The 13,434-nt window shown below is 39.1% G+C and overlaps 1 protein-coding gene across 24 annotated transcripts in view; it reads right to left on the bottom strand.

Moving 5' to 3' along the window:
- Positions 1 to 13,434, bottom strand: part of BNC2 (basonuclin zinc finger protein 2) — a 626,204-nt gene that overhangs the window by 252,008 nt on the left and 360,762 nt on the right. For 4 of the 24 annotated variants that reach the window (XM_061630477.1, XM_061630517.1, XM_061630499.1 and 1 more), the window contains exon 2: positions 2,442 to 2,629. The exons of 14 other annotated variants lie outside the window; for them this stretch is intronic. In XM_061630477.1, coding sequence (XP_061486461.1) covers positions 2,442 to 2,579 — 138 coding nt within the window. In that variant the 5' untranslated portion in view covers positions 2,580 to 2,629. Of the gene's footprint in view, positions 1 to 2,441; positions 2,630 to 2,913; positions 3,005 to 4,948; positions 5,207 to 5,426; positions 5,574 to 7,752; positions 7,775 to 7,885; positions 7,957 to 13,434 lie in introns of those variants that run through there. 6 more of the 24 variants (XM_061630458.1, XM_061630513.1, XM_061630484.1 and 3 more) reach the window with 6 other exon arrangements.

The raw sequence follows: 13,434 nt of genomic DNA on the forward strand, positions 1-13,434 counted from the left end.
GTTTACAGTGTTTTGTAGTGCTTTCTTTTGCCGCCCTGGGCTCCCACTGGAAGGGCGGATATAAATTTAATAAATAAATAAATGACGTACATCATTAATAGTTATGAGAAAGCACCTTCATCCATAAAAGCTGTTAGCTACAATCCCAACTGAGTACTTTTTTTAAATAAGCACTTCATTCATTTATTTATTAAAGTATTTATATACCACCCTCTCATCAAATATCAGGGTGGTGTTCAGCAGTATAAATTTTTTAAAAATTTAAAATATACTAAGTAAGTAATCAGTAACTAGGCACAATAATGAAACATACGCTTCCCCATTTTACTCTGCAAGGCAATGGAATTAATCACTTGGACAAACAGCAACTTCCCTGTGTATTAATTCCTTCCAAATCATACCAAAATAGATGTTGTTATGCTTTCATTTGGCTAAAATAAGTATTGTCTTTCTGTCCTGCAACTGATCCAATGAAACCAAATCTGTTTAGCCTTGACATAGCTTGTAATTCAACCTGTTTCCTTTCCTTATTTTGTTCAGGACAGAATGAAACTCTCAGCTGGGCAAGGCCACCAGCACTGATTACTCCTCCATCTACACCCACGAAATATGAATATGAGCCAATGATAATTAAGCATAATTTCTTCCAACATAAACCTCAAATCTTTTTAATCTTGCTGCGGCTAAAAAAGAAAGAAAGCTAGCTCAAAGGTGGGGGTGGTTTTGGAACTGATTACTGAATTGATAAAAATTAGTGCCTTTGTGATAATGGCACATCTGAAACATATGGATTTTCTCCTCCTTGCTCTGGTCTCCCTCACACCCTTTCATTGACCCTAGGCAATATGGTAAAACTTGCTCTTGTTTCCTTCCTCAGCTATTCTAATGTGAAATATGAAAAGCAGAGATGGGTCTGGAATGCAGGTGAGGCTGGTTGTGAGGACTGAAGGCCTTCAGAAGTAGGTGGGATACTTCCATTGTTAAGTACTTCAAAATACAGTGGAGAATTCATCACACCTGACTGGTCATCCACCTTTAACTACTGCCAACTGAAATCATTTCTGGTTGAGGTGGGAGGGGGGAGCTCATCCTCATAGGGATTACATCATCTTCTAGTGGATGAGGTGCTAGTTTAGCTCCTTAGTAGAGACTTCAAAATGTAACAGATATAACGGTCTGCTTAACACCAGATGTACTTACTGAAAAAATAACTACAGACACTTGACAACCTTTGCCTGTTTGTATGCATATCAAGGAAGACCTTATAAAGAATTGTCCAAATAGTTAACCCTGAAGAGGGGAAAAATTATCCATCCGTTTGTATATGCAGAAACATAGGATCCATGATTTAAGAGCCCTCTTGGTAAGAAAGTATTGTAGAGGCTAATCAGTGAAAAATGAAAGTAACAAAAAAAAAGATAAAAGCCTAGATAAGGAGGGTGTAAAAACCTATTATTAAATACAAAAGCAGCTTACAAAGGTTCCAATTCTAAATATGCTTATTTAGATGTAAGTTCCACTGAAATAAATGGAGTTTACTTTCAAGTAAATTCATTCAGAATCAGTGCGGAAGAGTGTAACATGGTGTGATTGTATTAACTTCAGAAATATTACAACTAGCTGTTTTCCCACCGTACCCACAGACATAGCCCAGAGCTTTTGTTTTGCAAAAACCAGGAGGCTGGGAATAGCTTTTCATCATGTAGACAGACATTCCTCAGTATCTCAGACCTGAATTCAAGTAGTAACAGTGAGGAAGGAGTTAGAGAGAGGTTTGTAGACTGGAATTCTCTAGAAGACATCATTTTTAAAAACAAAAACAGGCCACTGGTATCCTCATGTTTCCTAGTCATTGCACACTCCTTCCCTGTGCTTCCCAGCCACTTTATTTGCTAAAAAATGACAAGCACATCTCTCTCTCTCTCTCTCTCTCTTTTTTTTTTACTGATTAGGTCAGCAAAGGTCAATCGCACTATCCAGGATATGTATTGAACTATTCAGTCTACAGGCCATCCTAATATATACTGGAGGGATTCCTTGAAACAGAGCAGAAAACGATAAAGGAAGTTTTTGGTCCTTGTTTTAGGAATCAGCTCTTTTAAACAGTCTGAACTTGGCCTATTAAGAATAATATTGCATAATGTCAGTGGTAGAGAGAAATGACTATGTGCAGTTATTTAGCAATTGCACCCTTTAACTCTATGTTAGAGGCAAGGCTGAACTCTTATGCATACCTACCAGGGAGTATGAAAACACTTGGACTTACTTGGGAGTAAATATGCATAAGACTGTGCTACCAAGTCCCAAAGGACATTCCTTTATTTATGCTACAGGATTAGCTAGCTGAGTTAATAATCAGAGACAAACCTATACCTCTGCAAAGTGCAGTGAGTGGGTATGTGGAAATATGAGAAGAATTCTCTCTTGAGAGAACCACTTACCCAGCACAATGGCTTGGAAGTCAAAACATTTTTATCTATTGTCATGCCAAGGAGCCTACTAGTATGCTGGATCTTCAGACAGATAATATTCATGGATGATTCAATGTTTATTTCAAGTCGTTCTTGGAAATTCTCCATGTGTTCTGCTGAAACCTTCAGTTCAGTTTATTGCATGATAGTCAACCAGGCTTTTTGCATATACATCAAAAGGAAGACAAAGAACAAATTACAAATAATTAAAAAGAATAAAATCAATCAGCTATATAAACATACTAAAATACTCTGAAGTTAATTACTTAATTTGATTGATTAATTAAGATGGTTCTAGGAACGAATATTGTCACCTGGGGAAGAAAAACTTTCATCCTCTCTAAGGTTAATTTAACGTGTTTAGCAGCCCGATATGTCACATAAAAATCTGTTCCTGCCAGTAAGAATATTATTTTATTTTAAAAAGCATTATTTCCAATACCAACAATAAGAGGGTTGAGATAATCACGTTGTCAAATCTGCAGATAATGGACATTCTAAAAGAAAGTGAGCCAAGTCCTCTACTTTCTGACATCCAGCAGGGCTATATCTGCTCATCCTGCATTGCCTTTATATCGTCCATTAATCTCAATCAGCTGCAGAGATTGAACCTACATTTAGTTTCAACCCCTTAAGGCCATAAGGGCAAATAAAGGCCAGTTATGGGGGCAGTCTCCCTGGGGAGGTGATACAGTTTTTGTATAATTAGACACTAATGCCGCTGAGAAGCCCAAATCAGAAACAGTCCGACCCATTTTAGTAGCCCATGATTCTGATCCCATTTTCTCTTACGCCATTAAGACAAAGGAGGGTGCCTGTTGAAAACAGGTCTTAAGCCAATAATAAATGACTGCTTTCAGGGCTAAAGTGTTGAAACCTTAGGATGACCAGTATTTAAGTTACAAGTGTCCAGCCCACAAAATGTGTTTGTTTCTGGCATTAGAATCCTCTAAAAACAGGGGCCCCCAAACTGTGCTCCACAAGATTCATTCAGGTGTTCTGCAGCATGTCTGTGGATTTGGGGGTGAAAACAAGAGATGGCACATCAATTGCATTAAATATTCATATTGATTTTTAGCTGTATTTTATTGCTTCTTTTATTTCTTACATTGCATTTTATTGTATTACAATTTGAATTCTATGGAATTCAAATTGTAATACAATAAAATGCAATGTAAGAAATAAAAGAAGCAATAAAAATCATACAGCATACAGCACAGCACATTACAATGGCTACAACAGGCAGAAAAGTCGTTTAAGTGGTCCACCAAGAACCAGACCAATTTTCAAGTGGTCTGTGGGGAAAAAACGTTTGGAAACTTCTTGTCTAAAAAGCTTAGTGCAGTATTTTAGCTTTACAACAATGATGTGAGATAGGGGCAAGGCTTTTGCGTGGATTATAGAGATTATAGAGACTTTGAACTCAGGTTCCACACATCAAACCCAACACCTGTAGGAATGGCACTACACCAGCTCCTTTAAAATTATTATTAGGAAAAAACAGAAATGTATATTTAATTTCAATTGCACTTTAGCATTAGATCTTAGGAAACACAAGAAATACAAATAAAAAGTTTCTGGCAGATCAATCCACGTGCTCACTTTGCACATGATGCACAGCGGCCATGGTTCCCAGGGCAACCGCTGAGAAAAGAACTTATTTAATATTAATATTACCTATGCTTATGATCATTAAAAAGCTGGGGGCATGGCGCTGAATATATACAAAAGGCAGGGCCTCCATAGCTGCCCAATAGCTTTGGGCAAATTGAGAACAACACTGCTAATAGTAATTCTGTGCAACATCTGCTGCTAAATTACATCTGAAATTCTTCTGCAGGTAAAGCATTAAGGGCAAGTGAGCAACACAGAGATTTTTACAAAAATATGTTAGTTCTTTAAAAACATTGGTTTGTCTTAAGAAACACTTTGAAGGTCCATCCCATATGCAGACAGAAAAGCAGGGTAGAAGTGTTTTCACTAAAATAAATTGCTGGACAAAAACAGGCCATATTATCTTCCTTGCTGAACAATTTATGACACAGCTTTCTTGTAGGTATTACCCAACATGAATTTCATCAGTCATATAACAGGCAGCTTGTTTTAAAATTCTGAACTAGGTTGTCATATCCCTTATTATTATAATAATTATTACTTGACTTCTCCCCAGATCCATTTCTGTTACAGGGAAAGAAAGAAAAAAAGAAAAACAGAGGGGGTGGTTCATACTGATAATATTGATAACTTATAACTAAATGACCTTTGCTGAAAAATAAAGAATTAAATCATTTGTGTTATAAGGTATGGTGGAATTTTTATGGCATACAATTCAGCTAATAACTGGTTGAGGCCAATCTTTAACAAGTCACATATTTCCATTGTCCCCTCCACCCCCTGCTTATGCTTTTACCACATCCTAACAAAAACATGACCAGAACTGGTGAAAAACATACGGCTCCAACTAATGAATCACATACTTTCCCGCAAGTACAGTAAGTACTACCAGCTGTGACAGTCTTGCTTTGGCAGTGGAACCAGGGCAGTACAAGGCCGACACATCTGAAACCAGCTGTACTGAAAAACCGCAAGCAATATAAGTCCGCCTGCCTTCTCAGGGGCTTCTTTGTCTCTGTCTGTCTCTTTCTCAGCTCTGTCCCTAGGATTTGCCAACCATTTTTGTTTTGACAGGGCTCCAGGTTTTAAGAAATTTCAAGGGGGGAGGGAATCTGCTGATTCAGTAAACTGGGTCTCAGCAAAATGATAAGGAGTTCTTTGTCAAATCTGAGTACACTTCAGGAAATTTAAAGAGAAAGTGTACAAAACTGACACACTCTCTGTTATTGCAAGCCTCTGCTACTGCATTTTTACAGTCCTGGTCATGCTTTTAAGTAGGTAAGTAAACAGATATACCCCTTGGATAGCAGTATTAAAAGAGTATAGATATACTACATTCACCTGCCACATCCCTGAGACACGTTTCTGCTCCCAAGTACTTAACATTGTTTTTCATTAGAGGGCTGTTGGCTACTTCTCTGCCAACCATCCCTTCTGGGACTTGAAGCAGCAGGAAGATAGTTAGTAGAGCCCCACCCAGGTCTGAAACAAAGGCCCATGGTGGCAGGGCTAGCCTAACTGCACAAGCAACCCAGTTTGGAGGACAGCAATAGGGGCAGGGGGGGAGGGGAGATGCTAAAGAACAGCACATGATCCAATAAGTGCATCTCAGGACCTTCTGCAATGTTGCAGAGACTGCTGGGATGCAACTCTCTGATCATGTGTATCCGCAAACAAACTGAGGACTAAGTAGCAGGATATTAAATTAATTTTTGTAAATTGTATTGCTTTTATAATATTTTTATTGTATTTTATACCTGTTTATTTTTCTTGTAAGCCGCCTTGAGGGCCTTTGGCCGAAAGGCGGGGAATAATAATAATAATAATAATAAATTGTGTTCCACCATAATCTGAAAGGCATTCAGTGGGAATGCAGGATAGGGCTTTTTCAGAGGTGGTGTCCAGGATGTGAAACTCCTTGCTTTAGGAGATTTGGTTGATGACCTCTATTACTGACTTGAAAAAACTGGTCAATCACAGTGCTATTTGGATGTGTGTTTGTCCTGGGGGATCTATGAAAAAAATTAGCATTTTTGTATCTGCCTTGAGGATCTCATTAGGTACACGAAGCAGGATGTAAATGTTTTTAATAATGTATAGGACTGCAAAATTATGAATTGTGAAATGCAGCTGCTTGGGTGACAAAATGGCATAGGACAGCTCTTGCATGATGGCAACCACCTTCTGGAATCTGTAGTGACCCCCCCGCCAAGCATTGGGCACTAAGGCTGCCTTGCTCATTCAGCAGTTGGCAGCAGCCCTTGCAAGTCTGATGTAATAAAAACATCCCTCTGAGTTGGGTATAGTACCAGTGAGTGATTTACTCAACTACAAATTATGCAGATCACACCAATAAACAACCACTGCATGCCTTCTGTATGATGTATATGCCAGAAAAGAACTAATTTTAGATTTTTTTCCAGAAAGAATGTTTTAAAAAATTACAATGAATAATGCTTTGTACTTTCTAAGTCTGCAAAGTCAGCTAATAACCAGAACCCCACAGCCAACACTTGGTGAAAAGAAAAAAAAATCACACAGTAAACATAACATGCTACCAGAAGCCAAACTAATTTTTTATATATATGCAAAATGTTAGCACTTCATAGTTACAGGGGGAAATACCAAGCCTTCATTAATTGAATGCAGTTGCTCTTTCTAAACTCACACTGATGCAGACTTGGGCATTTAAAAGAATGAAACAGGCAGCAAAACCAGAAACTCTCTTGTCCTAATTCCTTAGAAACAAGTAAACAAACGAAAAAGACATTCCACTGGAAGTACATTTTAGGAAACAACTAAAAATGGTTATACCTTTTCAAAAATTATATCCAAGTGACTGAATGAACTTTGGAAAAGTTAATTGGTATATGATAACATTTTGAATAACTACCCATTTATCACAGAAACACCACCTGGATAACATGCATGTGCACACATTATACATGTTAAAAGCATTCAAAACGCACAGAAGTTTCCTGTTGTGTAAATAAGGTTGTTCAAGACCTGGCAGCTATTGTGCCATGTTATAGAGTATGGTCATGTAAGAATGGGGAGGGGGGGGATAAATCCCATTTTAATATTCTCACAGCAGAACCACAAATGAATTTATATGGAACTCTCCAAACACATAATTATGTAATACCATATCACAATGTAGTTTCTATTTGCTATACATTTATAGTCCACCCTAGGACTGGATGGTGAAGGGTAGGCTATAAATGCCTACTAATAAATAAATAAATAATTTTTGCAAGACAACTTGAGCTCCTTGGAGAAAAGGTGGGATATAAATGTAATAATAAATAATAAGAAGTTCATGCCAGGATCAATGGAATTGTGGTTTCAAAAAAAATGGTTACCCCTATCCCTACAATGGCAAGTTTTTTTTTCTTTGTAAAAGAGGGCAGATGGACAAAGCCATCTGGGTTTTGCAAACATGCCTTGTGACTATTTACAAACACCTGTGAGATTTTGTGTAAGGATTTGAGAAGAATGCTTGCAAAACCTTTTTATTGCAAAAAGGTGCCATGACACAGACAATTCAAGACATTTCAACTGAGAAGCTAACTTGAAAAGAGAAAGTGTGGCTGATCAGTCATGCCTCTTCCTCTTCAAATACAAAGTTGGTCAACTGTAAACAATTCAAAGTCTGACAGTCACTGACCAGGTCTAGCAATATATGCTTCTGTATTTGGTCTGGATCTTTTTCTAGGCAATAGTCAGTCTATTTAGACTATATGGCTCCCTAGTCTCTTTATAGGCGTCTCTGCTTACATCCTTCAATTTTGCCTACCAACCTTTCTGCCTGCTTCTCCCCAACATCCTTCTTTCTACCTCCTTTAAGATGAACTCCTTAGCTGGGATCTCGCAATTGGCTTTAGCCATATTCAGGTGTTGCTTCCTCCTGTGAAATACTGCCACAGTGGGCACAGCTGTGATCCTAATCCTCCTATTCCTGAGTTTGGCTGTCTACAGCCTGCTGCTGCAGCAGCTTCCACCTAAGCAACTTTAATTCAGAAATATCTGTATTGCTGAGTTAATATATAACATGCCTATCACCTTGTTTTCTCTTATTTTTAAACATTTACCTAAGACAACAATAAAACCAGCTGGAGGATTTGAAAAGTAAGGCTTTCCATACCAAAGTGCTCCAGATTAAGTGCATCTCATTCTTGTTTTCATTCTATGGGTTTACTCGTTAACAAAACATCTACTTTTGCCACTTGAAATGGAAGCTTCTGGGCTATGTTCTCTAATAGATGCCATTCTCTGAAAGGCACCTGTGTGTTCTCTACATGAACGAATAAGAAGCCCTGAGCCAACCTTGGCTACTAAATGTTTCATAGTTTTCAACACAGGAGCAATCTTGAGAAACAAGGACTCTTGAACTGTGTTAAGCTATGGTTCATATAGCCCATTATAAACCTGGACGATTATTTTGTCTTTCCATATGCTAGTCAAAAGGAAAACATCTGAACAAGGTTTTATAAGTAACATATGAACATTATCAAGGATAGGCAAGATATTCCCTTTTTGCTTGTGGGTTCCAGAGGTGAAGCACTCACTCAGGCTTCCATGCCCTAACAAGTTCTACACTCTGGTCAACATTCAGAACACAGAGACAGGTTTATATACTGCTTCCTTTTTATTAAGAGAAGCACAAGCACACCTATCTTTCAGTATGGCAAAGCAGATTTTACAGACTTCCACTTAGTCAAACATACACGTTTTGAATCCTGGTGCACACAATATTCATCATGCCACGTGTCCCTTTTTTCTTTTTTAAAAAATGGGAATTTTGAGTTCTGATGTGCTTTCCCCTCAAAGCCAGCATCATGCTGACTTGAAAGCTGTTCTGTAGATCAAATCTTTGCAACTCTGAGGTGTGTACAATGGCCATGGTTTGCTATAGGCAGTCTTTAAATTTCTGACATTAGCTGTACTTCCTATCTCTGGTTTGGGGTTATTTCATTTCCAAGTCTCCTGATTGGCAAGAGTTTCTAACCTGCTAATTGTTTAACAATAGCAACAAAATGACGTCTACCCCTTTGGAAATTTGACAAATGAGCCTGTGGAAACTTGGAATGGATCTACCTGTGGAAAGACTGTGAGTTCATCTCAGTTCTGATACTGGAAAAAAAAACCCTGTGCTCAGCTACAACTCTATACTAATTTACTCATGAGTAAGAATGCAAAAAGACAATACCTCTAGTTAAAAAGAGAGAAAGACCTCAATGGATGACTGAAGAAACTCTTAAAATGGTTCAAGAGAGAAGGAAAGCAAAAGCAAAAGGAGATAGAAACACAGTCAGAACCCTAAATGCAACAATACAGCGACTAGTATGCAGGGAGAACTATTACAATAGTTACTGTATAGAAATAGAATCATAGAATAGTAGAGTTGGAAGGGGCCTATAAGGCCATCAAGTCCAACCCCCTCCTCAATGCAGGAATCCAAATCAAAGCATTCCCAACAGATGGCTGTCCAGCTGCCTCCTGAATGCTCCAGTGTCGGAGAGCTCACTACCTCTCTAGGTAATTGGTTCCATTGTTGTATGGCTCTAACAGTTAGGAGGTTTTTTCTGATGTCCAGTCGAAATCTGGCTTCCTGCAACTTGAGCCCATTATTCCGTGTCCTGCACTCTGGGACGATTGAGAAGAGATTCCGGCCCTCCTCTATGTGGCAACCTTTCACGTACTTGAAGAGTGCTATCATATCTCCCCTCAGTCTTCTCTTCTTCAGGCTAAACATGCCCAGTTCTTTCAGTCTCTCCTCATAGGGCTTTATTTCCAGTCCCCTGATCATCTTTGTTGCCCTCCTTTGAACCTGTTCTAGTTTGTCTGCATCCTTCTTGAAGTGCAGAGACCAGAACTGGATGCAGTATTCAAGATGAGGCCCAACCATTGCTGAATAGAGGGGAACTAGTACGTAGGGACAAAGAAAACTATTACAATAGTTATTGTATAGAAATAGAAAAGGACAACAAAATGGGAAGAACAAGAGCCCTATTCCAAACGATTAGAGAAATGAAAGGGAAATTTAAACCAAGAGAAGGGATGTTGAATAATCAACAGGGGAACACACTGACTGACCGAGATGAAATAAAAGGAAGATGGAAGCAATACACTGAAGAACTCTATAAAAGAGATGCAAGGATGACAGATTCATTCACAGAGGAACCATATGATGAAGAACCAGAAATTTTAAGAATGCGAGGTGAAAGCTGCTCTTAAAATACTTGGAAGAAACATATCACCAGGAATAGATGGCATACCAATAAAGTTGCTACAAGCTACCGAGACTGAATCTGTGCAAATATTGACAAAAATCTGTCAAGAAATATGGAAAACTAAACAATGGCCCACAGACTGGAAGCATTCCATATACATCCCAATTCCAAAGAGAGGGGATCCCAGGGAATGCAGTAATTATCCAACTATTGCCTTAATATCCCATGCAAGTAAAGTAATGCTCAAGATTCTACAACAAAGGCTCTTACCATATATGGAGCAAGAAATGCCAGACATCCAAGCTGGATTTAGAAAGGGAAGAGGCACCAGAGATCATATCGCAAACATACATTGGATAATGGAACAGACCAAGGGATTTCAGAAGAAAATCACCCTGTGCTTTATAGATTACAGCAAAGCCTTTGACTGTGTAGATCATGAAAAACTATGGAATGCTTTAAAAGAAATGGGGGTGCCACAGCATCTGATTGTCCTGATGCACAACCTATACTCTGCACAAGAGGCTACTGTAAGGACAGAATATGGAGAAACCGATTGGTTCCCCATCGGAAAGGGGGTGAGACAGGGGTGTATTTTATCACCCTATTTAATCTATACGCAGAACATATCATATGGAAAGCAGGATTGGACCAAGATGAAGGAGGCGTGAAAACTGAGGGAGAAATATCAACAATTTAAGATATGCAGACAATATCATACTACTAGCAGAAACAGTAATGATTTGAAACGAATGCTGATGAAAGTTAAAGAGGACAGCATAAAAGCAGGACTACAGCTGAATGTCAAAAAGATTAAAGTAATGACAACAGAAGATTTATGTAACTTTACAGTTGACAATGAGGACATTGAACTTGTCAAGGATTATCAATACCTCGGCACAGTCATTAACCAAAATGGAGACAATAGTCAAGAAATCAGAAGAAGGCTAGGACTGGGGAGGGCAGCTGTGAGAGAACCAGAAAAGGTCCTCAAATGTAAAGATGTATCACTGAACACTAAAGTCAGGATCATTCAGACCATGGTATTTCCGATCTCTATGTATGGATGTGTAAGTTGGGCAGTGAAAAAAGCGGGTAAGAGAAAAATGAACTCATTTGAAATGTGGTGTTGGAGGAGAGCTTTGCAGATACCATGGACTGTGAAAAAGACAAATAATTGGGTGTTAGAACAAATTAAATCACTAGAAGCTAAAATGATGAAACTGAGGTTATCATACTTGGACACATAATGAGAAGACATGATTCATTAGAAAAGACAATAATGCTGGGAAAAACAGAAGGGAGTAGAAAAAGAGGAAGGCCAAACAAGAGATGGATTGATTCCATAAAGGAAGCCACACAACTGAATTTACAAGATCTGACCAGGGTGGTTCACTACAGATGCTCTTGGAGGTCACTGATTCATAGGGTCGCCATAAGTCGTAGTCGACTTGGAGGCATATAACAACAAGTCCCATTAAACTCAGTGGGATTTAGAAAGGTATAGGATTGCATTGTTTACATCAACAAGTCACACAGTCCTCCAAGTGTCTGCCTAGTTGTACAGTAGAGATTTATGTTCCTGGCTACTAGCTGCTGCAGCACACATCTCCTTAGCCTTTAGCTTTGAATCAATGCCTGCTATTCCATGCCTCTAGTTTTCTCCCTGCAAACTGATAAGGTTCTAATTCCAATGAGACTGGAATCTTATGCTCACCTTCATTGGAGTAAATCCCATTGAACACAGTGTAGACATAGTTAGGATTACACTGTGATTTCGCACTCCTGGTCTCTTCTACCACCTCTTCCTCTTCCTTTACTAACTTTCCAGTTCCCTGCCTCCTCTTGCCTTGCTAGCAATTCTCTTTTGTCTGAGCTCACATCAGCTCCCCACCCCAGTTGCACTACAGAGTCTTAGGGTCCCACCTTTTCTCTCTTCGCTACCTCACCTCTGTACCTTCTCCTCAAAGTGAGGCTGCTATCCTATACTAACCCCATCTACCTTGAAGGCTGCTGTCCTATATCAACCCCATCTACTGGGTAGGATTTACGGGGTAGGATTGAACTGGGTAGGATTTACTTCTGAGTCGACATGGTTAGTATTGTATTACTACACAAGATCTCTCTGCCTCGTTGCCCCTTTCAGTTGCTGTGCCTTTCCCTCAAATTGTTTCCCAACCCTGCTTATTTGGGAGTAGGGATATGCTAGAATTCTGCCCAAGTCTGATTTGGTACCAAATTTTCCATTAATTTGCTTATTCTCTATAGTTGTGGATTGGATTTTTATGTAGCGATTATCGGCAGCTATTTTCAAAAATGGAAAAAATCTACCTCTAAAATATTAAGAAAGATAATGTTATCGAGATTTCCTTTCAAAATATCAGTATTTCCTTTAAAATTGATATAACCTTTAAAACCATTGATCGGCAAAAGCACTGGCCAGGAGACAAAGAAGAACTTAAATCAATACCATCCTGTTTGGTTGACGGAATGCTTTCAAACTGGCACCGGTCAATGGATTCCATCCCTACCTGGGAGTATGTCCCATTGAACTAGGTGGGATTTACTTCTAAGTAGTCATAGTTAGGATTGTGCTATGAGCCAACACACACAAACTCTCCACCCCTTCTCTCCCTTTAGTTGCTGTGCCTTTCCCTCAAACTATTTCCTAACCCTCCTTATCTTGGAGTAAGTCTGATTGAACTGAGTGAGATTTACTTCTGAGTAGACATGGTTAGGATTGTACTATGGAGACAGTACACATAAACTCTTCCTACAGTTGCTGTGCCTTTATCTCAAGCTGTTTCCTACTTACCTGGGAGTAAGCCCCATTGAACTGAATGGGACTTACTTCAGAGTAGAAATTGTTAGGATTTGAGTGAGAGTACTTCAGATTCCTAGTCTCTCTCTCTTCTGGTTCCCTGCCTCCTTCTGCATTACCTCAAGAATTACACTTCTCACTCTTCTGACCCCACAGGAGCCAGCTTCAGGCTCTTATTCCCTTCCCTTTTCTCTTTTTCTCTTTCTCTCTCTCTCCACTACCTTTCTCACCTCCTCCACACCTTTCCTTAAGTTGACACTTCAGCTCTGAAGCTTCTGTATGCTAGCTGTTCCTG

Source organism: Rhineura floridana, chromosome 1 (assembly GCF_030035675.1).
Source record: "Rhineura floridana isolate rRhiFlo1 chromosome 1, rRhiFlo1.hap2, whole genome shotgun sequence".
Classification (NCBI taxonomy): Eukaryota; Metazoa; Chordata; class Lepidosauria; order Squamata; family Rhineuridae; genus Rhineura; species Rhineura floridana.